The sequence below is a fragment of the Megascapheus bottae genome, chromosome 33, assembly GCF_031878675.1.
Source record: "Megascapheus bottae isolate mThoBot1 chromosome 33, mThoBot2.hap1, whole genome shotgun sequence".
NCBI lineage: Eukaryota > Metazoa > Chordata > Mammalia > Rodentia > Geomyidae > Megascapheus > Megascapheus bottae.
Window position 1 is genome coordinate 8,313,051 of NC_143541.1, and position 25,914 is coordinate 8,338,964.

At 54.2% G+C, this 25,914-nt stretch overlaps 1 protein-coding gene across 1 annotated transcript in view; it reads left to right on the top strand.

Annotated features, from left to right (window-relative positions):
* The window catches only part of Nup210 (nucleoporin 210), a 64,233-nt gene that overhangs the window by 11,868 nt on the left and 26,451 nt on the right, over positions 1-25,914 (top strand). Inside the window, exons 3-20 of the mRNA XM_090323976.1 lie at positions 876-1,007; positions 3,206-3,302; positions 4,566-4,716; positions 6,582-6,714; positions 8,615-8,773; positions 9,338-9,406; positions 10,604-10,710; positions 11,985-12,125; positions 12,843-12,980; positions 14,083-14,238; positions 15,046-15,244; positions 16,805-16,950; positions 18,402-18,623; positions 19,293-19,466; positions 22,930-23,122; positions 23,564-23,670; positions 24,590-24,694; positions 24,783-24,884. Of these exons, the coding sequence (XP_090180102.1) occupies positions 876-1,007; positions 3,206-3,302; positions 4,566-4,716; positions 6,582-6,714; positions 8,615-8,773; positions 9,338-9,406; positions 10,604-10,710; positions 11,985-12,125; positions 12,843-12,980; positions 14,083-14,238; positions 15,046-15,244; positions 16,805-16,950; positions 18,402-18,623; positions 19,293-19,466; positions 22,930-23,122; positions 23,564-23,670; positions 24,590-24,694; positions 24,783-24,884 (2,531 nt within the window). The remainder of the gene's footprint in view (positions 1-875; positions 1,008-3,205; positions 3,303-4,565; positions 4,717-6,581; positions 6,715-8,614; positions 8,774-9,337; positions 9,407-10,603; positions 10,711-11,984; positions 12,126-12,842; positions 12,981-14,082; positions 14,239-15,045; positions 15,245-16,804; positions 16,951-18,401; positions 18,624-19,292; positions 19,467-22,929; positions 23,123-23,563; positions 23,671-24,589; positions 24,695-24,782; positions 24,885-25,914) is intronic.

A 25,914-nucleotide genomic window follows, 5' to 3' on the forward strand; every position in this document is an offset into this window, starting at 1 on the left:
TAGTGGTTAATTGGAGATATGAGCCTCTGGTTTCCCACTCCAAAAAATATTCTTAACAGGAGATAGTCGTGAAAGCATTTCCTTATATTGGGCATTTAAAGTATTTTCAGATGTTTATTTCTACATTTATAAATACTTTTCTTTGGCCACATTGGGGTTCAATCTCAGGGCCTTAAGCTTGTCAGGCAGGTGTTCTAGGCTTTCATTGTATTTCTAGGGTCTAGCCTTTTTTCTGGGCTGACCTGGATTATTGTCTTCCCCTATTTACATGGTAGTTGAGATGACAAGCCTGTAGCACCACGACTAGCTTTTTTTTTTTTTTTTTTTTTGCCAGTCCTGGGCTTGAGCTCAGGGCCTGAGCACTGTCCTTGGACTTTCTCAAGGCTAGCACTCTACCACCTGAGCCTCAGCACCACTTCCAGCTTTTTTTCTATGCATGTGGTACTGAGGAATCGAACCTGGGTCTTCGTGCATGCTAGGCAAGCTCTTTACCACTAGGACAAACTCCCGGCCCTACGGATAAATATTTTTATAGAAAGAAAAATTTGGCTCTTTTAGTTTGTTTCTTCCCTAGTATCACTGAGTCATAGCATATGAGGCCTCACTGTGTTCTGACCCTATAGTCTTTATACTCAGGTAATCTCCTGCCTCAGCTTCCCAAGTAACTAGTTGGTTTGTTGTTTGTTAGCTTTTCACCTGGGCTGTCTGTGAGCCATGATTCTCTGAATTTCTGTCTCTAGTCGTTGGAATTATGAGTGTGAGCCACCAAGCCTGGCTGTGATGGTGTTTCCTTGGTCGCTCTCTTCCGTGAGGCCCTGGAGGTTGGGCAGGGCTGGGTGCTGTCCTCGGCGCTGACCTCTCTCTCTCTCCTCCAGCCACGGGCCAGGTGCTGCGCTGTGATGCCATTGTTGACCTCATCCATGGCATTCAAATTGTCTCCACCACCCGAGAGCTCTACCTCGAAGACTCCCCTCTGGAGCTGAAGATCCAGGCTCTGGACTCGGAAGGTGACTGCCCTCCCTGCCTCCCATAACCTCTGCTGTGGCTGTGGCCGCTCTCTGTGACCAGTGATCACACCTTGGGGCAGTGATGAGGAGTGGGCGAGCTGGCTGGGCAAGCACGCTGCGGCCCACAGAGCTCTTTCTTCTTGGCTTCCAGGGCTGGTTTGGTTTCCCGATCCATTGTGAGCGTGTGTGTGTGTGTGTGTGTGTGTGTGTGTGTGTGTGTGTGTGTGTACACATACATGTGTGTACGTGTGCACCGGGGGACGCCTTGGCCCTGGGATGTTGCTCTTCCCTTCCTCATTACTTTAGAATAGGAGAAAAGATTTATTTTGGCTCAGTGGTGTACAGATGCTATTGCTGCAGGCCTCTGCTGGCACAGTAGTAGATCATGGCAGGCCTCCATGGCAAAAGACGGCAGTTCATCTCATGGAGAGCTTTCCTGGGCATGCCCAGTGACTTAGCTTTTTCTTCTGTCCCACCTCGTAAGGTTCCAGGCTTTTCAGCAATGCCACAGTCTGGCAACTAGATCTTCAGTGCCTAGGCTTTGGGGGACATTTCAAAATCCAGGCTGTAGTTCCTGGTGTTGAGTGCCCTGTTACTACGACTGAGGCCACATGCACGGTGCTTGTTTTCAAAAGCGTTTCCTAGTTGTCACAGGCCTTGTGGCTCTGTCCACCTGGATGAGCTGAGACCCCGTGCTGCCCGCCCCACCCGTGCAGGAGCCTTGGAGGTTTCTCCCAGCGGGCCTCTGTGCCTGCCCAGGATGAGATGCCCCCCTGCTAACCCCTCTCCACCCGTCACGGCCCTGCCTTTCGAGAATGGCACTTCACTACTTTGTCTCATCAGGTTTAGCCCTTGCCAGCTAGAATTGAAGCTGCTTCTTTATTTTGGCTGCTTCCCTGTGCGACATTGGACTTTTGGCCCAGTGAGCACCTGGGACGTGTTTACTGTTCTGTGGCCCTCTGGGGACCGGGAGAGGGGAGCTGTGTGTCCTGGTTCATGCCAGCGCTTCGCTGACAGGTTAGCAGCCCTGCCTGTGGCACATAGGAGATAATAGCAACTGTTCAAATGGGAAAAGAAAAATGGGGGCACAGATTTCCTGAAACCGTTTGCAGCCCTGCTCCTCTCACCGACTATGTCCTGCTCAGAGCCTGTTTTGTGGGCAGGGCTTCCTGTCCTCACATTGCAATGGTCTGTGTGTCTCCACCTTGCCCACAGGCCCAGCCCCACATGGGTGGGGCCCAGGCTGGGTTTCTGCTCAGCCGCTGCTCTCGTGAAGTTTGTGACGTTTTCTTTGAACGTGTTCTGGTGGCACAGTGACGCGCACGCTGGCCACATGGAGTGCCAGTAATTCAGTGCTGCTTCCTGAGCCCTCCTTGGCTGGCAGGACGGGTTCTCAGCCAGGGAGAACCCCTCTCTCAGCTCCCTCTCTCCCGATGTCCTGGGTGTTGCCTCACCTCTCCTTCCCTGTCCTTGGCCTCCGTTCCTAGTGGAGGCCTGGATGAGGAGGCCGGGTGCACGTGCCTCAGGGAATGGTAGATTGAGCTGGGTGCACACTGTCCTGTAGCCATCCTGACCAGGCCTCCCCAGAGGTCACCTCCGACAGGAGACTGCTGATGGAGAAGGTCTGGCATAAGGGGAGGCCAGGAGCCTGCTGCTGGCTGGCTTGTGTGTCCTCCTGTCTCAGGGCATGGCCTCCAGGATACTCTTAAAATCTGTTGTCGCTCTGTACTACCCTATGCGCAAGGGAGCAGTCTCCCAGCTGACCCTGTGCCCACATCTAGAGCTGATCTGGGGCAGCAAGGAACTGTGGCAAGGCAGAAGTGCCCATCTGGAGAGGCTGAGCCAGGTGTGGTCAGCAGGGGGAGCCCAGGAGGGACAGGAAGAACCAATGAGTCAGGCCCCGGTGACTTCAGCGGAGAAGTGCTCTAGACAAGAGGGTGCTGTAGGTCAAGAGCAGAGCCAGAGATGATGAGGTTCAGGGGGAAAGCTTGGGTTCGAATCCCAGTGCAGGCCTCATAACCGTGACTGTGGTCTAATGCTGTCAGTTCTCCCAGCTTCGCTTCTCCTTCCAGAAATGGGGTGCAGAGGTATACAAAACAGTATTGTTTCTGCAAGTTCCCCTCTTCTCTCCCGTGGGCCCTGGGGCGTCCACTCCGGTGCATGGTACACGGCTGCCCCCGCCCCATGTTCTTTTACAGGGAACACCTTCAGTACACTGGCGGGGCTGGTCTTTGACTGGGCCATTGTGAAGGACACAGAGGCAGACGGGTTCTCAGACTCTCACAACGCACTGAGGTAGGAGGTACTCTGGCCCAGCAGTGCCTACCCAGCCATCTTTGAGGGGGAGGGGGTGTTCAGGCATCCATCATCCCTCACTAAGGAGCCCTGGAGACTTCCCGGGGCGCCTGTGACATTTGCAGTGACTCACAAGGGGGGAGGATTTTCTCTTCCCCCTCCCCCCACAGGGGCACCTGGCTGCGTCTGTACTGCGCTGCAGTATGTTGTGGAGAAAGGGGACAACACAGATGCCAAAAGGCTGTCCTGGGATGGAGGGACACATGTGTGGCCACAGATGGCCCGCACTTCCTGGAAGGCAGGTTTTACCTGAGAGTTTTCAAGCAGGACAGGCGGCACCCCCAGCGCAGGGTATGCAGACAGACGCATTAGCACACACAGGTGTGTGCCCTGTGTGTGGACTCCTGCTGTCTGGTCACCCTTCCACACATCTCTGCCCCGCCTGTTCTCTACCACAGACATGGAGTTGGAGATGCTGAGCTTCTTGTCTGAAGTGGGTGTGTTGTAGGTCCCTGTAGATCTGCACTAACATGGGAAACGCAGTTCTTCGTCAGACATTAGCTAGGCAGAATACAAAGTTCAGTTTCTGAGAGGCCAGAATTTGGATTGACCTGGTGGCTAGAGACCCCATGTGTTGGACAGAGCCAAGACTCAAGATGCTAAGGCATGCTGGAACAGAATTGTCCTTGATTTTCATAAAATGCAGTTTGTGCCACCTACCACAGTGGAGAAGAAAGTAAATCACAGTGTGGCACGGTGTCTGGCTGATTCTGGGAATAACAGAAGTCTGTCCAGCAGATTGCTCCTTTGGGGAAGAACACAGGCTCACTAGTAAACTGAGGGATGCAGAGAAAGACTGTATGGTAGGAATCTCTGTATGGTATTATGGTAGTAAGCTCTGCTTACGAGCCTGCAGGCGAGGAAGGGTCCACCACAGCCCTCACTTCTCCTAGAGGAGCTCGTGGGCGTTACTGACTGCATCTGGCTGGCCCTGGGGTCTTGGTCCTGCTGCTTCATTTCCCATGTGGAATAAGCATATAGACGAAGCTGGAGTCTCAGAATCCAGGGTGGATCTGACTGGGCTCCTGCAGACGGAGCCCAGTCAGGCCTGACAGAGACGGGAATTGCAGCACCTTGTTTCGAAATGGTGGGATACCCTACTTACTGCAGGGGCCAGCACCCAGGGGAGGCCCAGCAGACTGGAATGTTGTGTTGCCTTCTGGGGAGTCTTGGGTCAGGTCTGATGACGTGTTCCATTTCTAGGATCCTTACTTTCTTGGAGTCTACATACATACCTCCTTCCTACATCTCAGAGATGGAGCGGGCAGCCAAACAGGGAGACACCATCCTGGTGTCTGGAATGAAGACGGGGAGCTCCAAGCTCAAGGCTCGCATCCAGGAGGCTGTGTACAAGGTGGGCCTCCAGGTGCTGGGTCTGGGCGCCGGGCCTCTGGGTTGGCTCAGGTCAACTTTTCTCAGGGCCTTGGACAGATTGCACTGAGGAGGTGGCTCTGGGGTGTTTTAGGCTTTCTCATAGGTTAGGCTTGTTTGAGCCATGGCACTGGAAAGAATGAGGCACCTGATGTCACTAATTTGGGGTGGGTGCGAAGAGGTGTCACAAATCATTAGTCGTTGGTCAGTTCTGAAGGAGGTCCCAGAGCAGCAAGATTCTTAGTACCTACCTTATTTCCCACAGGCATTCCCCCTCCTGTGCAGGACACACCCGAGCGCTAGACCCCCGGTGTCATTCTCTCCCTGTGGCCTGAGACCGGCTGCTCAGTGGTCCCTTCTGTCTAAACCTAAGTCTCCCCACCTCCTGCCCCCAGCCATCCCATGGCTTCTCAGCCTCTCCCCCACTAACTCAAAGTGGGAGATGTTAGTCAGTGCCCTATTTTCAGAGGACTGGGGCAGAGGGCAGTCATCCAGATGCAGCCCTAGCCAAATGCCTGCTTAGCCAGAGTCCTGATTCCTTTCTGCTTTCCAACAGTTAATGTCTGCTCAGCCCGTGCCTCATGTTAATGGTGGCCCTGAAATCTCCCTCATTCTGGGGCATAGCAGGAGATCTAGGGCCCCTCTGCTGTTCCATGTAGCAGAGTGACAGCAAAGAGATGTTCCATTCTGCGGACATCTATTTAGTGTTTAAGTCAGTAGTTTGGAGACCGGGAGAATTTGGGCCTAAAGCATGTTATTGGGGCAGTCCTGCAGGGCTGTACAGGTAGAGTTTGCCCACCTGTGGGACTCTGGGCTGGGAATCTCCCCACTACTAAGCAAAACTACAAACTCACTATACTCCCTGCCTGCCTATGGTCAGGATGTGCCTCTCCCTGCCTGCCGTGCCACCCAGAACCTGCCACACAGCCTAAACGCACGTAAAGTGCTGGGAAGGTTTCAGTGCGTAAACGTAAGATATCACATCAGGCTCAGAGGAGAAGCCAACCATCCAGAATGGGCCTAGGCATCAGGGATGCGGAAATGAGTTTACAAGAGATGCAAAGCTGCTCCAGACCCACAGAGCAGCAATCAGCTGCACCCTGTCAGTAACCGCATCTTTACGTTTCTGCCGATAGGAATTCTTTTTTGGGCCATCAGTTTTCTATATCTTAGGAAGCTCTCAGAGCCCCTGGACAACTCGCCACCTGGGGTGTTAGACAGGAGGGCTCAGAGTCTTCCGGTCTCAGTCGTGGACCTGAGGAAGAGGTGGGAGTGAGAGGTGGACAGGAGAAGGCGCTGTGGAGTTGGGGCTGAGGATGCATCAGAGACACGGTGGGTGCTCCCCCTTTTCAGGCTGTCCTGGAGCTCCCCCACCTCCCCGATCTTGGAGCTTAGTGAGGTGAGACTTGAGCTCCTGGGGCCACCACCACAGCTATCACGCCTGACCTCCCACTCTTCTCTCTGTGTGACTGCTGTTATCTTGAGACACAACACGCATAGCATACAGCGAGGGTGCATACGTTCTTGGCAGTGAGCTTTGAGTACGTGTCTTCCAGACCCCAGGGTGCTCCTGGGATTTGGGGATCTGAAGGTGCAGGGTTCTGGGTGAAATCTTGTTTACTCACCCTTCCCTCTTCCATTAGGAATGTACTGAAAGTTATAAAACAAAACTCTGGGCGCCGGGAGGTCCGGCAGCGGTAGGATACTTGCCTAGTGTGCATCGGGCCCTGAGTTCCATCCCGAGCACCTCAAGAAAAATATGCAATGAAGAAGTCTCTTTCTCTTGCCCATATCCCCTGTCCCCACCCCTGCCTCCACCTCATTTCCTCTCCTTCTCTTTTTGCTAAGAATGTCCGTCCTGCAGAGGTCAGGCTGCTGATTTTGGAGAACATCCTTCTGAACCCAGCCTATGATGTCTACCTGCTTGTGGGGACTTCCATTGAGTACAAAGTGCAGAAGATCAGACAAGGGAAAATTACAAGTGTGTGGTAACTCGGGAATCGTGGGAATATGTCCTTCCTTTTTTTATTGTGATAAAATACATGTAAGGTTTGCCATGGTGGGCATTTTTAAGTGTCTAGCCTGGGGCACATTAAACAAGATAATTAGTCATCATAGTTCAACAGAGCTTTCCCCTCTTCTCACACTGAAGCTGTCCTCCCTGCACATTAACTCCCACCCACTTCCCAGGTAGCTGTACTTAGGGACTGCCAGTGAATTTACCTACTCAATCACTGGATTCCTCAAGTAAGTGGAATACTGCAACATTTGTTCTGAGATTGGCTTATTTCACTTAGCACACTTTAGAGGTTCATCCATGTGATAACTTAGGTCAAAATGCCCCTCCTTTTTATTGCTACATAAAGTGTGGCATGTTAAAAGGCCAGAGGTCACAAATATTATAAAGAACAATTTGTAAAACATTGCTATGACTATAGCAGGTAGAAGTATTCTGATTAGAAAACATAAATTGGCTAGGTCTCCAAGTTTCAGCCGCATGCCATTGTAGGGGGTCTAGAACCTGCTACAGTTGTAGCAGTAAGTAGGTGTCTGGTAAGACATTCTGAGGATTGGGGAGAGGGAATGAAAAGGCAGTCAGGCTCTCTGAAGTGGGACTCTGTCCCTCCCTCCCCCTCCGCCAAACAAAGCACCCAAGGCCCTGTAGTTTATAGATTTTACTCTTCCGGCTTTCAGTTCTGGAAGTCGAGCTCTGGCTTCCTTTTGCAGTCCTCTTGATGCCTTCTTGGCAGCAGAACTCACATTGTGAGAGAGGCATCCAGTTAGATGCAGGAGCCAAGCTGGTTCTTGAGGTGGCCTTAATCTCTTCCGAGGACAGTACCCCTAGTGACCCTACCAATGTACACTAGACTCTGCCTCTTAGCGTCATCATACTGAGGACCAAGCTTCCAGCACGGGAACTTCTGGGATCATGTTAAAACATTGAGACCATTGCAGACCACGAAGACCCTTCTGATCTTGACTTTCTCTGTCATTGGTTGTTAGAGGATGAGAGCAGAGAAGGTTGGAAGTGGCGCTGTGGCTCAAGGGGTAGGGCGGTAGTGAGAGAGAGAGAAAAAAGAGAGAAGGTACTCATGAGAACATAGCACGGGCCTGAGGCCTCTCTGTTCTGTCGACATCAATCATTTCTTTTCCTTCTGTTTATTGATTCTCGTCTTGGGCATGCTAGGTAAGTGCTCTGCCAGTGAGTTACCTCTGCTGCCAACAGTTGCCATTTGTGTCAGCAGTGCTCATGGTCTCCCAGTAAGATGATGAAGAAGATGGGTTTTATAGAACCTGTTATTTCCTAGGGAGTATCCTCTATCTTAGTTCAAGTTAGATGAGTCCCTTTTCCACAAAGTGGACTTGACATTAGCATGGCTTACACTGAATATGGTCAGCATGGGTCCTCTGTGGTTATCAACCCAGTACCTGGATCCCAGTGGGAAAGCGCTGACCAGAGCCTTTTGGGAGCTCGTGGCAGGCAGTACCTGAGAGACTCATTCTGATACCTTGGATGCAGACGTGAAGATCCCTTCCTTCAGGGATGATCAGAAATGTCCAGTGTTGGGCACTCATCAAGAACTTGGCAATTTGACCAGTGGCTGTCATTAACGTAAAGCAAAAGCAGCAGCTATGGCAGTCTTCAACACCCTCACGGATCACCGCTACAGATGTGGAGTGTCAGCCCTGTCCACAGATGCGGAGAATAACGTTAACATGAAAAGTGCTGAGAAAAGGAAGTAAAACACGTGATGCAGCTACACTAACAGCAGAGCCCTGAGATTTAGGGCTGAAGGGTGGGGGGCACATTTCACATCTTTCCTTCTCTCCCCTTAGCCTCTCTGTTTCTGGTCTGTGATTTGTTTGCTTGTTTTCCACAGAACTCTCAATGCCTTCCGATCAGTATGAGCTGCAACTTCAGAACAGCATCCCAGGCCCTGAAGGAGACCCTGCCTGGCCTGTGGCTGTCCTGGCCCAGGGTACGTCCAGAGTCACCGCAGTCCAGCTGGGACAGAGCAACCTTGTCCTGGGCCACAGGAGTATCCTCTCTGCTGTGTCCCATAGGTGTGCTGTGTGTCCATAGGTGGGTTGTTTTTCTTCCCGAGCCTCTAGTTGAGTCTAAAAATAGTCCATCTGAAAATCAGAAAGAACCTAAATAGCAGCACTGCTGAGTGGAATTGCTCACCTCGGTGGTGACTCACCGAGAGACTCCCAGAGATTAGTTGTGGGGGCTAACACTAGTTATTCCTGGCATCCGGAAACTCTGCTGCCCGCAGCCCCACCAGTGGAGGCAGCTTCCACACTGGCATGCTGGTTGCTGATGTCCCAAAGTAGTTTGTGTGCCATGTGCTCTGGGGCCCCTTTCTGAGATTCCACATTGAGGGAGTAGACAGCGCAGTGAGGCTTAACTCTGTGAAATGTCTCGGCTGCAGTTGGCTGAGCCCAAGGTTCCCTCCCGTCTTCTGAGCCACGTGAAGCCTGCACAGCGACCAGGCCATGCGTCTCTGCATGGTGGCTGGTCTGCCTAAGCCAGGCCGCAGCTGCCAGATGCTTCGCTTGTGCCAGATGTTGTCTTGAGTTGTGACCCTTAATGAAGACGTCAGGTATCCGCATGCAGGGCGCCTCCAGGCTCCCCAACAGCACCATCTACGTGGTTGAACCTGGGTACCTGGGTGAGTAAGGCCTCCCGCTGCTTCCTGAACCATTTGCTCGTGACTGTAAGTTCCAGAAATGAAAAGCCAAAAGCAAGGGCCGGGATGTGGCTTAGTGGCACGTTGCTTTCGCAGTACACCAGGGCCTGGACGCTGTCACTGGCGCTGAAAACAAACAAAAACAATGAAGAAGAAAGATAATAGCTCTCACACGGATTTCCAGTACCCACCCACCCTCCTCTCCATTTGTCCTGGAATGGGGGAGTGGTGGAGGGCACTGCCTCTTGGCTTGTGTGCCAGGGCTTTGTGCAGACTTGGTACAGTGGTCAGGCCAGTGCACATGGGCTCTGACCCACATGGGGGAGGCCTCTGAGAGAGGAGGGGAGACCCTGCAGCACTGGGGGGCTCGGGCACAGGCTGGGGCCAGGAGCTTCAGCCACTGCAGATAGAGACCCCGCCTACCTGCATCATGGGAGTTCTGGGGCACCCGTTTCCGGGGCTGAGGTGACTCACCTGTTAAGTACACTACCTGGTGCAGTCAGGACAGCCGTTACCACATTTGCATGGTCCTGGTGGAGGAGAGCCTCTCCATGCCGACCTGTGTTGACAGGGCACAGGGAGGGGAAGGCACAGGGAAGGAGGCCTTTTCTTTCTCAGGAATGTCCTTGGTGCTCTCGGCCTGCCTGGCCTGTGCTGGGTCCCGGGCTCGGGGGAGTAGTCCTAGCCTCTGGGTCTCAGGAAAAAGCTGTACAAGCCATCAGTGGAGGGCAGTGTTGTGGAGTTCATAGTCGTGAGGACAGACCTGATGTGAGTCCAGTGCCGTGCCAGGCACGCTGTGGGATGGGCATCCAGGCAGCGGAGCATCATGGGGACAGGGAAATCTGTGGCTTCCTGTGTGGGAATAGGACAGAACAGCAGAGCTGGGCTGGCAAACACACCCGGGTGCCATGTTGCTACAGAGCACAGCCTTGCTCAGGACGGACTCTGGCTTCACGGTGCTTGGGCAGCCTGAGCCAGGCATGGGTCGTGGTCTCTACAACTCAGAGAACTGCTCAGATTCTCAGGGTCAGGCTACTGGTAGGCGGCCGGCCCCACCGCTCTGAGAGGCCAAGGAGGAGCCTGATGGGTGGATGTGGGTCCCCAGAGAGAGAGAACTTGTCACATCCCTTTCCTGCCCTGGTAACTTGAGAGCTCACATCCCGTGCTTGCCTGTTTTAGGGTTCACAGTTCACCCTGGTGACAGGTGGGTACTCGAGACTGGCCGCCTCTACACAGTCACCATTGAAGTGTTTGACGGGTCCAGCAACAAGGTCTACCTGTCTGACGTGAGTGCCTGTTGGGGCTCTGGTCGGGGGGAGGGTGTGGGTTGTGTGCAGAACAGCTCCACAGTGAGGGTCCCTGCCGGGAAGTGTGAGGACGAGGCTGCAGGTGCCCGAGGTTCCCCAGATCTGTGTAGACGTGGTGACGGGCAGGCTGTGAGCCTACAGATCTTCAGGCCCACCCCAGCTAGCTTCCTGGGCCGGGGGCCGTGTGGGGGGATATGAAGGTACCGTGGCCATTGTGTCCTTGTGACAATTTCCAGGACTTGAGGAAGGGGTCTTTGAGGCTTTGAAGGAAACCAGGTTCTCTGCTTTAGGCTTCTTTGTCTTCATCTTGTGGAACAAAGACTAGAGTGGTCACTGTTTTATTTGAAGTCTCTTGGGGACTCAACATCTCCATCACTCCTCTCACTCTGTGTGTGTGTGTGTGTGTGTGTGTGTGTGTGTGTGTGTGTGTGTGTGTGCGCGCACGCACGCACGGACGGGCCAGTTCTGGGGTTTGAACTTTCTCAAGGCTAGTGCGATACCATTTGAATCATAGCACCAGTTCCAGCTTTTCTATGTATGCATGTGGTACCGAGGAATCGAACTTGGGTCTTTGTGCATGCTAGCCAAGCACTCTACCATGAGGCCAAACTCCCGCTATCGTGCCACTCCTTATCTGCTAGTTTCAGTTTGAGGGTGTGGGTCTAGGTAAGCTTCCCTGAAAAGACATGGCAGGGTAGAATGGGGGGCCAGGCCATGAGGCCACACCGGAAGGGCAGCTGGGAAGGGGTCATAGGCTAGAGTAGAGCTAGGTACCATGGTTCATACCTGTAATCCTGTTACTTGGCTTTGTTAGGCTGGCATGCTGTCACTCGAGCCATGCTTCTAGCGTAATCCTAGTTACTTAGGAGGCTGAAATCAGGAGGATTTTAGTTTGAGATCAGCCTGGGCAAAAAAAATTCCTAAGACCCCAATCTACAACATTAAAATCTGGAGGGCAGGGTGACGCATGCCTGTCCTCCCAGCTGTGGTGAAAATTGTCGATTGGAAGGTCATTGTCCATGCTGGCACAGGTAGAAAAGAGATATTCTGTCTCAAAAAGAACTAGAGCAAAAAGGGCTGAGGGAGTAAGTTTAGACCAGTACCCAGTTCTCTGTGCCAGTGGATAGAGAACTGGTCTGGAGCTTTGTCCAGCCTTCCATCTGTCCTGGAGGGCTGCTTGGCCTGGCCCGGTGTGGTAACGTGCCTTTCCATCCCCCAGAGGCCGTGATTACCTCTTCCTGCTTGTCTTCCAGAACATCCGCATTGAAGCTACGATTCCTGCGGAATTTTTTGAGGTTCTCTCATCGTCTCCAAACGGGTCATACCATCATGTTAAGGCGATACAGAGGGGTCAGACGACCATCCATGCAGCCCTCACCTCTGTGGTAGACCAGGCAAGTTCCAGTCTCTCCTTTTCCATTCATTCCCTTAGGCCCACATAGTCCACCCCTCAGGGAAGGCATGTCACCCAACAGGGACAGGAGCCCAGGCTCCACCTGTTGACAGCAGAGGGCCTACCCACCTGGGCTCAGAGGCCAGCTTCTCTAGGTTGCCCAGGCCTGGGGATGGGGGCTCTTGTTCCCACTGAAGACAGAGCGCCCCTTTCCTTCCCTCTCACTGACCTTGTGAAAGGGGCCTGTGTCCTTTAGGAGTGGGGATGGACGGTGTGTCCATCTATGCTCCAGCCAGGCCACCGGTCAGTCACCTGTTTCGTCTGTTCAAATCGTGTGGGCACATTTCCCTTTCTCCACCCTGCAGAATCCCCTCCAGACCTGTGTAAGGCAGCAGTACACATAGGAGAGGACACTGTGTCCCAGACAGTGACCCCTTAACACTGCCACACAGCACCGGGATGGGAGGTGACCCCCACTGCTTCTCCATCTTAAAGAAGACAAGCACATCCGTCCCGTTGGGTGGCCTGAGGATTCAAGCCAGCGGTGTTAACAGAGTGGCTGTTAGAGAGCCACATGCCGCCACTGCCTGGCATCCTCTCCACACTCCACCAACGCAGCCCTACCTTTGTGCCCTGACTCCCAGGGGGCGGGGTGTCTGGGAAAGACTGCTCCTGATCGGGTTGTCATGGTAACATGGAGCCGGTTCATCCCTGGCAGGATGGAGGGGTGCATGTGCTACAGGTGCCTGTGTGGAACCAGCAGGAGGTGGACATTTACATCCCCATCGCCCTCAGCCCCAGCATCCTCACGTTTCCATGGCAACCAAAGGCTGGCGCGTACCAGTACACCATAAAGGCATGTGAGACCCCATCTCTGCGCGTGTCTTCCTTAGCTTCTGTGGTGTTTTGTGGCTTTGTGCATTCCGTTGTTTTACTAATGATACTTTCTAGAGAGACAAATGGCTAATCAGTCTTCCTGATTTCTTTGTTTCCATCTTAACAGTGTAGTCAAAGTTAATAAGGGAAGGAAATGACAGCTCAAAGAAAAGACTGTTGAGTTCCATTTAATCATCTTTCTAAATCATAGTGGGTTATTTTTTGTTTGTTTCATTGTTTTTGTTGATCATGGAGCTTGAACCCAGGGCCTGGGCACTGTCCCTGTCTCTTCTGCTCAAGGCTAATGCTCTGCCACTTTGAGCCACAGTACTTCTTCCAGTATTTTGTTTTGTTTGGGTTTGGGTTTTTTTTGGTTAATTGGAGATAAGAGTCTCATAGACTTTCATGCCTGGGCTAGCTTTGAACCATGATCCTCGGATCTCAGCCTCTCAGAATAGCTAGGATTACTGGCGTGAGCCACCAGTGCCTAGCTGTAGTGTTTTGTATTCTTTTTTTCAAGCAATATGAATACTTAGAAAAAGCTGGCATTTGAGGGAAAAGTATCTCCAACCCTGCCACCAAGTGTTGCTCACCGGTGACCACGGTGCCACATGGCACTACACAGCAGGGACTGACCTCAGATGGGGCCTGGCCCTGTGGTCAGTCCAGTCCTACCACTTCTGTGCTCTACCTGAGTAAAGACAGGGCTCTGCCCATACCTGTTTATCTCTCCAGTCAGGTGTCACCTTCCTTGTGTTGTGGCCCTTGACCTGGAGAAGCAAGGGCTGTCATGTGGTTCTAGCACACACTCAGGAGTGGCAGGGTGGATGCTGGGAGCTCACGTCTGATCCCAGAGGCAGGAGTCCTGCAGGGGCCTCTGAGGCCAGCTTGGGCTCTGGGAGACACCAGTGGGTTCTCGGGCTGTTGTTACAGCATGTATTTGTTTGTGAGTCCACAGAGCATAAGGGCCAGAGACGAGAGAAGATGAAGTGGGTGAGCCCGAGTGAGAGTGGGCATGCCTGTAGCATGCATGTAGGGGTAAAGCAGGTGGCTAGCTGATGGGTGGTCATCTTTCTTCTCAGGCTCACGGGGGCAGTGGGAACTTCAGCTGGTCCTCCTCAAGCCACATGGTGGCCACGGTCACTGTCAAGGGCGTGATGACCACGGGCAGTGACACTGGACTTGGTGTGATTCAGGCCCATGATGTGCAGAACCCTCTGCACTTTGGTGAGATGAAGGTGAGATCTTCAGGGCCAGGACAGCTGTGGGGAGGCTCAGATTGGGGCCCCAGCTCCCTTCTCCCCAGGTCTCAGTCCTCATTAGAATTGCCTTCTAGTTCTCCATCCCGTGCCTGGTTTGGGCAATGCCTAGTTTGGCCCTTGAGTGGTTCAGGGACTCTAGGAGCAGGGGAGTGAGTGCTGCCCCCAGAACAGAGCCTGCAGTGCAGTGAGGGAGACCTTCCCTAGACCCAGCAGCTGCTCCCTCCCTCTCCTGCCCCAGACTTCACCTGCCCAGACTTCTGCCCAGCACACAGCTAGCCCTGTCTCCATGTAAACCCAGGGACTTCTACCAGCCCCCACCAAGCTGCCACCTCCTGTTATTGGGATGTTCCAGAAGCCTCCCTGCTGGGCACCCCCGGTGGCTTATGTGACTCAGAGATCAGAGGCATGGGCGCCTCTGAAGTCTCAGCTCTGTCCCACAAATCTAGGCGTCCTTTCCAGGACCCAGGCTCTGCAGGAAGCTCCTCCCCTCCCCCACTGCAGCCACTTTGTGCTCTGTAGCCTCAGCCACAGAGCACCTTCCCTTCTTCACCCAGATGTTCTCCTTGCCCTTCACCTGGCTGCCGGTGACATGACACTCAGATCTGAGCTTCTGGTGGCTTCTCAGGGAGTTCTTTTGGGCCGCTCGTCCCTGCACCTCCCAGCCCCAGCTCTGTTCTCTCACTGAGATGTCCTCAGTGTCCTGCCCAGGGAAGCGTTTGGTGACCTAGAGCTGCGGGGCCCTCCCTGCGTGGGAGGACTGACGGCCCCCGTCCTCTCCTGCAGGTGTATGTGATCGAGCCCAGCAGCATGGAGTTCGCTCCGTGCCAGGTGGAGGCAAGACTGGGGCAGACCCTGGAGCTGCCCCTGAGGATCAGCGGGCTCATGCCTGGCGAGGCCGGCAAGGTGGTTGCCCTGAGTGACTGCTCCCACTTCGACCTGGCGGTGGAAGTGGAGAACCAGGGCATATTCCAGCCACTTCCAGGTAAGGCAGCTCTGCCGAACGGGCGCCAGACACTGGGTCTGGGCCAGATGGCCTTCCTTCCTAGGACGGGCATGGGGCTGCAGCAAGGCCAGAGCATATGAATGGCACCTATGCCCTGGACGCCATTGGCTCCATGTGACATGTGGCGCCTCATCTGCCCTCTCTGCCGTGGTTTGCAGATGTCCACAGCAAAGGTGATCTGAGTCGAGCTGCACCGCAGTGCCTTTCCTTGGGTGGAACACAGCAGGCCATCAAGGTGCATCGTGCACAGATGTTTTGTCCCGTGCCGTGTGACCCTGTGGCATGCATGGATCATACCCGTCTTTCTTCCTTGCTTACTCAGGGGCGGTTCTGCAGGCACATCCCGGGCCACGCCAATCACCAGCTGCTAGTTAGGTGATGTTGGGCTTGTTGCCCAATCTCCGAGCCTTCATTTCTCCATGTGTAAAGGGGTGGTGGCCCTCAGCTACTGGAGGGCCACACCTGGATAGCCAAGACAGAAATCCCATGAGATTAAAGTTCCTCTCAGAAAGTGCCACCAGTCTCGCTGCCATGAAGTTGCGGCATCTTGACTTGTGTGTTTGGTCCAGATTGGGTAAAACACATGTCATGGAAACCTGCAATTCTAGTCACCGTGGACAAATGAGACTTTAGGCTGGAGCAGTGGGCAGTGTCTGTCTGTGAGGCCCACTGCGGGGCCTGCTCGGCCCGGGGAGCAGAGTGCAGAGATGATCCTCAGGACAGACAATGAGCTTCTCCTCCACGTTGAGAGTGGTCAGATTCATGGAGACAGGAAGAAGCAGAGTGAAGGGCACCAGGGCCGAAGGAGGGGAGAATCGCTGAGTTATTATTTAAAGGGGTAGATAGAGGTTGTTTTATTTCTTTAAAAGATAAAAACTTAAAAAGTGTGAAATTTATAGGTAGTTTACCAGAATTCAAATTTAGAAGTTCTTTTTGAGTTAATTAGGATGGGTGAAGCAGCAGCGGGAAAAGTACCAGCTGCTGGTGGCAGTATGGACTGACGCGAGCATTTCCGAGAGTGACTTGGTGATAAGGATTCAAGCTGCTGTGAGCACGTGGAACTTGTCCAGTGGGCCCTGTCCAGGTGACACAGCAGGGTGCTGAGGCCTGTTCTCACGGGACGGCAGGCACCGTCCCCGTCAGTGCAGCAGGGTCCCAGCCAGCCAGAAACAGCCAGCTGTTCTGCTTATGGACATGTGGATCAAGGACATACACCATGAAGGTGTCAGGGATCTTAGAGCCAGCACTGAGCCGAGGAAGCCACACACACTGGAGCTTGTGCTCGATTCGGAGCAGGGAACAGGACCAGCAGTCCTGGAAGCAGTCCTGGGAGAAGTCGGGGAGGGACTGGGCTGAGAATGTGGGCGTAAGCATGGTGATTGTGCATTCTAGCAGGCCTTTTACCTCTGAGGGATGCCACTAGGCCTTATCTTTTTTCCTTTTCTAAAACACTTGAAATCTGATGGTGTATGGAGGCTAGGGTGAAGGAAGGGCTCAAGGCTTGATCATGGTGACCACGTGACTCTCCTGTTCTTGCAGGAAGGCTGCCTCCAGGGTCAGAGCATTGCAGCGGTGTGAAAGTGAGAGCTGAGACCCAGGGATCCACCACCCTCCTGGTGGGCTACACACATGGCCACGTCCACCTAAGTGCCAGGATCACCATCGCTGCCTACCTGCCTCTCAAGGTGAGCAGAACCCAGTCCTTTGCTCCAGCCAGCCCTTCCTTCCTTGCTCTGTGTTCGGGGGCGGGGGGGGGACGGGGGGAGGAGGAGAGACGGGGCACATTGTTTTTAAGTGCTACCATTGTCCACATGGCAGCAAAAGAAGATGTTTTCCTGGGCTGGGAGCATGGCTGAGTAGTAGAGTGCTTGCCTAGCATACATGAAACCCTGGGTTTGATTCTCTGGTACCACATATATAGAGGAAGCCAGAAGTGGTGCTGTGGCTCAAATGGTAGAGCACTAGCCTTGAGAAAGCCCAAGGACAGTGTCAAGGCCCTAAGCTCAAGCCCCAGCTCCTTCATTTATTGGAGACTCCCAGGATACCTTTGACTTACTTGCAAAGGGCCTTTTTAGTTTTCTTGAGCACCTGCCATGTGGTAGGGTTCCAGGTGCTAGGTACAAAAGAGTCCTGAAGGCTGGTTGTGCAAGCCTGTACACACCCAGTAGGAATGGAAGGGATTGCAACAAAGCTAAAAGTAAGTAAAGTGAGGGACAGTGGTTCAAACCCAGTAAAAAAACAAAAGTAGGGAAACAGACTGCCCACTGTTAGGCCAGCATGGACCCCACAGCCCGTGTTTCTCTTAGTCATCTGCTATCTTGCCTTTCAGGATTGTTCTTTCATTATTTCCTTTTGCGTGTTACTGAAAATTAAACCCAGTGCCTCACGCACAGCTGTCTGCCCACTGAGCTACAACTTCAGCCCTGTTTATGTTTTATTTTAAGAAGGATCTTCCTTGGGGAGGCGTGAGTCAAGCAGGAGTAGACCTTGGGACATTTCCCAGGCTATCCTCGAACTTGCTTCAGTTTAGTTCTCCTGCTTCCGTCTCCCAGTAACTAGGATTGCAGTTGTGTGCCACTGTCTCTGGCTAGGTTTCTTTTCTTTTACAGTGTGGGATTTGAACGCATGGTTTCATGCTCGTTCAGCAGGTACTCTACCACTGAGCCACTGCCTTTTAAAGCAACAAGTTAGTTAGAGTCAAGTCCGTCTGTGTTTTGCATTGCAGCACTTTGTCAGAAGTGCATTAGGGACCTATACAAGGTGTTGTTTCATGGCCACCCAGCTCTCTCCGCCCCAGCCTCCTTGTGAGCCTGAGGTTGTCGCCCGTCTTAACCCTGTTGTGAAGCTGCGTCTCAAGAGTTCCTGGTTTTGAGGGCTGCTGGAACAGTCAGGGCTTTTCCCCGACTTCCATGAACACAAATTGATTTCTATACACACCCCACCTGGTGGAGTGGGAACTTGTTTCCAAGATCCCTGACCCCATGGGATCTCCCCAACAGCCCTGTGGGTGCACAGATGTACACCTGCAAAGAAGATAGAGAGCTTGTGTGGCCCCCGGCCGCGGCCTTCCCCAGGGCCGCGGGAGGACACAGTTCCTGGATGCTCAGAGCACTGCGCTCTCCTCCCCCTTCTTCAGGCTGTGGATCCCTTGTCTGTTTCCGTGATAACCCTGGGCTCCTCCAAGGAGATGCTGTTCGAGGGAGGCCCCCAACCCTGGGTCCTGGAGCCGTCCAAGTACTTTCGTAACATCACCTCTGAGGACACCGGCAGCATCACTCTGGCGCTTTTGGGGCCCCCTGCCTCCCGGAGTTACCAGCAGCACTGGATCCTTATGACTTGCCGGGCTTTGGGCGAGCAGGTAAGTGGGGAGCCACCCACAGACCCACCCTGTCCAAGGAGGAATGGAAGATCTATTTAGCTCCCAGTAGGGCCTTGAGAGCCCCTCCTGTGGGACCCCACTTTAGAGGTGGGTGACTAGTGCTCAGTGAAGGAAGAGGGCTGAGTGAACACCGAAGGACGCAGCGGGTGAGGTAGTCGGCCCCCCAGGACACCCCAGCTTCCACGGTGACCTCCCCTTTCTTCCTTTGTCTGAGATCAGGACTTGAACTTGGCACATGATACTTCCACTTATTAGCCAGTGTTGTACCACCTGTGCCACGCCTCTTCCCTTACACCTCTAATTCTGCAGCAGCCACCAGAACACCTCTCGGAGCAGACAGGCATGGGGGCTCCAGGCTGCTGTGTAGCACAGATGAGCCATCTCCTAGGAGTCAGGTCCCCGACTCCTCCTTGGGTCCTAGGAAAGCATCCTGCAGTCTGCCAATTTCCTGCCCAGGACTGGTCCAGAGTGCAGCCCCCTCCCCAGTCTTTTAAGTGCTAAGAAAATGCCCTCCTGCCCGTGAGCCCCTGGCCCCTCTCAGCCCCCTGAGGTTCAGGTGTCATGGTGCTCATCCTGCAGAAGGGAAACTGTCGTAGCTCAGAGAGCAAGAGACTTAACGTGGGTGTCCGACTGCTCCTTCCCTGCCAGGTCATCGCCCTCTCGGTGGGGAACCAGCCCAGCCTCACCAACCCCTTCCCCATGGTGGAGCCTGCTGTGGTGAAGTCTGTCTGCACCCCGCCATCCAGGCTCACCCTCACGCCCGTCTATGCCAGCCCCCAGCTGGACCTGTCCTGTCCCTTGCTGCAACAGAACAAGCAGGTGGTGAGTGTGGCTGCTCACGGGAGCCGGGTGGCAGAGTCGCTGGGTAGGCAGGAAGCCACTGCCGCGCTCAGCCTTGAGGGCTGGTGGTGGTGGCTCCAAGCTCCTCGCCCTGACTGGGCAGCCAGTCCTGCCAAGGTCAAGGGGTCATGTGTGCCTTGCGTGAGGCGCTCCAGGGCGGGAGAGGTGGACGCCCGCAGAGTGTAGCTGCAGACAGTGCCTGGCTTGTCTGGCTCCCAGCTTCGTGGTGGAATGACCATGACATCTGTTGGAAGTTTGGGTTCAGATCTTCTTGGGGGCAGATGTAGGCTGGCCTGTTCTCTTGGGCTCCCCAGGCCCCGTGCTGTGTAGCTGTAGGTTCTCTCCAGCCCCCGGCTCTGGTGCACTGCCCTGTCACTCACGCTGCTTACTGCAGACTCCGAAGGCGGAGCGCTCTGAGCCGGTTCAGAAGGTTGGATATGTGGAGACTCTTCCAAAGTCCAGAGTGCTCCACTGGCAGCCCTGCGGGACACCAGACCCACTGTCTCCCTCTGCCGTGTGCCTGGAAGGTGTTAGACCCTGCTGGTGCTCAGGGCCCGCCTGCTCTGCGGACTTGCGAGTGTGGTGGGAGCAGGAGTGCGAGTATAGAGAAGTGAAAGCTGGGGGGAGAGAAGTCTGGGAGGCCTGTTTGACAGTAAGGACATGTGGCGTGACCTGCAGGCTGGGCCCCTTCCCAGGACATCCAGAGCCCTGGCATGGAGTGTGTCCTGCTCAAGGTGGGAAGACCCCCACCAGCCCTAGCACCCGCCCCTTCTCCGAGCATGGCAGCTCTTCCAGACCAGGCAGCTCCATCACAGGCAGCTCCAGAGTGAGAGCGTGCTCAGGGAGCCACAGGGACTCAGAAGGCCCACAGAGAGGAGAGGAGAGCTGCTGGAGCAGAGCTGAAGCCGGAGGAGCAGAGTAGAGAGCTGGGGGGCGGGGGGGGGGGTGAGACAGAGCCAGAGAGGGACGGGGGGGGGGAGAGAGACGAAGAGAGGGAGGGAGGGATAGAAAGAGAGGGGGGAGGGAGAGAGATGGGGGAGGGTGGGAGAGGGAGAGAGAGGGATAGGGAGAGGGGGAGAAAGAGAAAGATGGCCTTCTCTCCACTCTTCCCCTCTCACTTAGACTTGAAACTCCATGGATCAGCGTCCTGAGCTTGTCCCCAGGCTGCCCTGGAAGGCTGGGTTAGAAGTAAGGAATTTGCGAGTCTAGCCTCAGAGCGCTGGCTCCCCTCACCCCCGCAGAGACTTGGCAGAAGACGCACTTCTGCTCCTCTTCAGCAGGAGTGGGGCGCACACTCAGAGCCTGCAGCTGCTGGAAGCCAGCATTTACCTGACTCAGCCCTGGCATTTAGAGCATGGCAGCAACAAGCCTCAGATCAGTGCATCCAGGCAAAGACTTTCTCCTGGCTCTGCTACTGCGGCTTCTTCTTTCTTTCTTCCTTCTTTTATTTCTTTCTTCTTCCTCCTCCTCCTCCTCCTCCTCCTCCTCCTCCTCCTCCTCCTCCTCCTTCCTTCCTTCTTTCTTCATTGTTTCGTTTTCATTTTTCAAATCCCGGGTCTTGAACTCAGGGCCTGGGCACTGTCGTCAGTCTTTAGCTCAATGCTAGCTCTCTATCACTTGAGCCACAGTACCACTTCTGGATTTTTCTGAGTAGCTTAGTCTGTGAGTAAGAGTGTCACAGCCTTTCCTGCCTGGGCTGGCTTCGAACCAGGATCCTTGGATCTCAGTTTCCTGCATAGCTAGGTTTACAGACATGAGCCACCAGCACCGGCTCCCTTCTTCCTTCTTCCTCCTCTTAACCACTGGCTCTGAAACAAGAGTCTCACCTGGACCTGGCTGGGTCTTGGATCTAGCTTGGAGTTGTGTCTGGGCTGCAAGCGGATGTTCTGCCTATGGAACGGGGCTCCCCAAACTGGCTTGCTCATGTCACTGGTGGCAGAGGGAAATAATGGGCCTTAGATGTAGAACTGCAGCGATCCATCAGTCCTGGGGTCCTGAGCTGTGAGGCAGCCATTCAGGCATGACCTCTGCAATTTATGGTCTCATTAGGGGACCTTGAAGAAGATAGATTCCCATGGTGCAGGCCGAGTGCAGTATCAATTTCATTTTATAGCTCTCCTAACCCAGGGGCCACCCAACACACACGGCAGAGTAAATTATGGCAAGGTGAACCACCAGAATAGAGTCGATGGGTCAGAATGATGGCGTGGAGCCTGGCTGACCCAGCCCTCTGGGCCTTCAGTGTTCTTCTCACTGTGCTCGAGGACCCGTTGTGTGCCTGGGGACTGACCAGTCAGCTCAGCACCAAGGAGGAGCTGTACCACAAGATCCCTGGGTTCTAAAAGCAGACCCACAAGGTTGCACCCCTAAACCCGCGTGCCCATGGGCAAGGCAACACCTGCTGTTTAAAATGGGGCATAGTGTTGACTCCCTTCTTGGAAGGGCACTGATTTTTCACCCAGGGTGTTTCTGGAAGAGGGGTGGGATATCTAAATAGGTCTCTCAGTCCCTGTGCCCCCCCAAGACCCCCAAAGTTGTGCCCTGCCTATTGGTGAAACGTTTGGCTGCTCAAGTGGTGCTGCCCTGCTGTCAGGAGAGCAGGTGGCGTGGGGCGGGGTCGTTGGGGTGAAGGCCTGGGGCCCAGGCACTGTGTGTCAGGACAGTCTTTATGAGTAAGTTCTTCTCTAGCTAGCAAGATACTTGCATCTCAGGTAGGCTTGGTGATTCTGCTTTTAGTCAATTATCTTTGTCCTGAGACTTCCTAGATCTCCTTTACCGAGTGATTTTCTTCCCTGGGCCCTTGCTTGCACCCCTCAGCATGGGAGGGTCTGCCCCACCTCTGACTCGAGAGGGGCTTTGCAAACCTTCCTGGCCCCAGGACGTGTTGAGTGCTTTAGCATTTTACCTTCGTGTTAAAACGCAGCGGTTGTCACGGAGGCAGAGATGTCTTAAGGACAGCAGGGACAGGCAGGGGGGAAATAGGCTGGCTGGGGTAAGCATCTTGGAGTAGGGGCTCCAATCCTAGTGACACTGGAAGCCAGACCACCTTCAAATGAGGCCGTCCCAAGTGTTTTGGTGCCCGCGGGTCACCCTCGGGCCGGGCTGCCCATACACTGCAGTGCCCTGTGGCATTTCTTCCTCCTCTTGGTAGGTTCCAGCTGCACTGCACACCCCTCAACCAGTTGTGACATCAAAAGTCACCTCTGTCCATTGCCAGAGGCCATCTAATGGTTGAGAGGCCCTCGTCCCCCAAGGCCAGTTTAGCAGGGGGCTGGGGCAGCACTGTGGTGGCTGGCAGTAGTGAGCACTGGCTTGTGATTCATCCCCGCTCCCTCGCAGGACCCTGGGCCCACAAGGCAGCCAGCTGACTTGAGGACAACTCTGCAGGCAATGGCCAGGCCTGGTCCTGCATTTGGCCCTGGCACCTGATGTTTCCCTCCTGCAGGTTCCAGTGTCCAGCCACCGAAACCCCCTGCTGGACCTGGGAGCCTATGACCAGCAGGGGCGCCGGTTCGACAACTTCAGCTCTCTAAGCATCCAGTGGGAGTCCACCCAGCCGTCCCTGGCCAGTATGGAACCTGAGCAGCCCCTGCAGCTGGTGCCTCGCGAGGATGCGAGTGGCCAGAAGAAGTTACACGGTGAGGCTGCTTGATCTCAAGGGCTCTTGGTGGCAGGGCGAGATCAGTGTCCTGTGGCAGGCTCGTGTGTGTCGGCACTCCTCTTATCTAGGGCTCCCTTCATCTGTAAGGAAAACACAGGGTGCGGTGTGAGCTCGTGTCCTGCACAGACACGAGAGGGGGAGCGAGAGTCTCACACCCCAGAACACCCTTCGAGCTCTAAGACCTGGGCCATGTGGTGTTTGCTACAGCATTCCCAAACTCCTCCCGATGCCCAGCACGGAGCCTGTCTCTCCCAACTTATCTGCAGAACCCTTTGGACCTGAAAAGTCTGCTTGGGACAGACATGCAGTTTCTATTGGTGCAGTGTCCTGTGTACAGAATCGGAAGTGCAGATAGGCGGGTGAGGAGGCTCAGAGCAGCCATGGAGCTAACACGCCCGTCTCCCCTCCCTGGACCCAGGCTTGCAGGCTGTTGTAGTTCACCAGGCCTCTGGAACCACCACCATCTCCGTCACAGCTTCTGGCTACCAGCAGTCCCACCTCCGCGCTGCCCGAGTGAAGCAACCGGTACCTTCTTGGCCCAGCCGTGCGGGTGGGGTCGGGGCAAGCCCCTGTCAACTCCCCTTAAATGAGGTGGAGCCAGCATGTACTGGTGGGAGAGGAGAGGTGGTGCCAGGTTTTAGGGGACCTGGGTGCCAGGACAGGTTGCCTCAGGGTCTCTGGGGAAAGCACTTACCATGGGAACAGCGCTGGGGAAGGTTTGCCCTTCCCTGCCTTGATGGCTCCATCCCTCCCCGTGGGCGCTTCCTTTTGGTGCTCTAGTGCTCTCTGCCCTGCGGGCTCTGGCCCTGGCATGCTCAGGGCTTCCTTTCCTCCAGCTGGCTGCCCTGAGAGCCCCGGCACGCTCAGCAGGGACGTGTGAGGCACCTGTCTGTCTGTACACCCCATAGTGTATGCCACAAGCCAAGAACCTGCAGCATCACCGGGTGATGCCATCTTGGGGACCCAGTCATGTGTGCAGTCCATGACTGACGCACTGCTGTAGAGATGGGCAAGTGGCACTCTTATTCCAGTGACATGTGACACGTAGTGCATTGTATGCTACCAAGTCTTCCTTGAGACAGCTAAGACGGTGCTGTGGCCCCCACCCGTGCCCCAGACGGTTGGTGGCTTTGCTGTTGGCCTTGTCCTCCTCTGGGGTGGCGCCATTTGCTGTGCTCCCTGTGGGTCAGGTGCGCATGACTAAGCAGGACCATTGCCCACCGCCTGCTCTGGCAGGGGACAGGGCCACCTAGAGTGCTTTCAGGGTGTGGGCCCTCCCGTGAGGCTCGGGAGCACCCAGGCGCATGGGCGTTGGTGGATTAAACATAGTGAGTTGCCCGGAGTCAGTCCAGGACCTGGGGCGTCTGGTCCTGCTCTTCCTGAGGGGTGGCCAGGCGTTGACCCCAGCCTTCTGGATCTGATGGTGTTGGCCTCACCCCTTCAGCACGAGCCTCCCATGCCTGTGTCAGCCTCCATAGAACTCATCCTGGTGGAGGATGTGAGGGTGAGTCCAGAGGAGATGACCATCTACAACCACCCTGGAGTCCAGGTACGGCCCTGCCCTGTCTGCCAGAGACCCAGCAGGGTCCCCTGCCCTCCAGCACCTGGCCTGACCCTCTCCACACCTCCCCCTGCAGGCGGAACTTCGCATCACAGAAGGCTCTGGCTATTTCTTCCTCAATACGAGCTCCGCGGATGTGGTCAGGGTGGCCTACCTGGAATCCCAAGGCATCGCCACGGTGAGCTTGGCTACCTGCCTCCATGTCCGCTCTCCTTCTTCCCCCGGGCCGCCTGTGCGCCTGGCAGATGGTTCTTTCAGAAGCTCGCAATCAGCTTGGCTAGGCTGGGTGGCACAGAAGCTTGAGCTCTGCGCTGCCCCTCCTGGTCCTGCCCCATCTCCAGTCACCTCAGCTGGCTACCCAATGGTTTCCTTTCAGCCAGTCTTTTCATTAGGATTGAAATTTAAGTCCATAAGCAGCACTAGAGCAACCATAAAGAAACTTGAGCATGCGTGTATCTGTAAATATATCTATAGATAGATAGATAGATAGATAGATAGATAGATAGATAGATAGATAGATTATATATACATATATATGTGCATGTGTGTGCTGGTATTGGGGCTTAAACTCAGGACCTTGTGCTCTTGTTTAGCTTTTTCATTCAGAGCTAGAACTCTTATCACTTGGTCCACAGCACCACTTCTGACTTTTTGGTGATTAATTGGAGATAAGAATCTCAAGAACTTTCTTTCCTAGACTTGTTTCAAACCACAATTCTCAGATTTCTGCTCCCTGAGCAGCTAGGGTAACAGGTGTTCACCACCTAACCTACTTCCATGTTTCTTGGCCCTTTCCTTGTCTTGCTGATAAAGAGTGATGCCAATGGAAACGTTTAGCCTCTTGTTTTGTTTGATTTTTAAATGGTATCCTGAGATTTCTTTGTCCATATTGCAATGTAGGCTGCAGACTGTTTTCGGCAGTCATTTGTACTTAGCATTCTTTCTTCCTTTTTCTAATATTAGTGATGCGATTGTTCTCTCACATGAGCCACTGTGTGAGGTGGTTGGGGTTTTTGTTTGTTTGTTTTGTTGTTGTTCTTTTAGTTTGTTTTCCAAATAGGGTTGTATATGACCAGTGACCTTGAATCACCACTTTCTACCTTCATCTCCTGAGGAGCTGGGTCACAGTTAATGTGCCACCACACCTGCCACTGTTCCTGATGTGCTGGGTTATTGTAAAGTCTATTTACTTTTTTATATTAAAAACA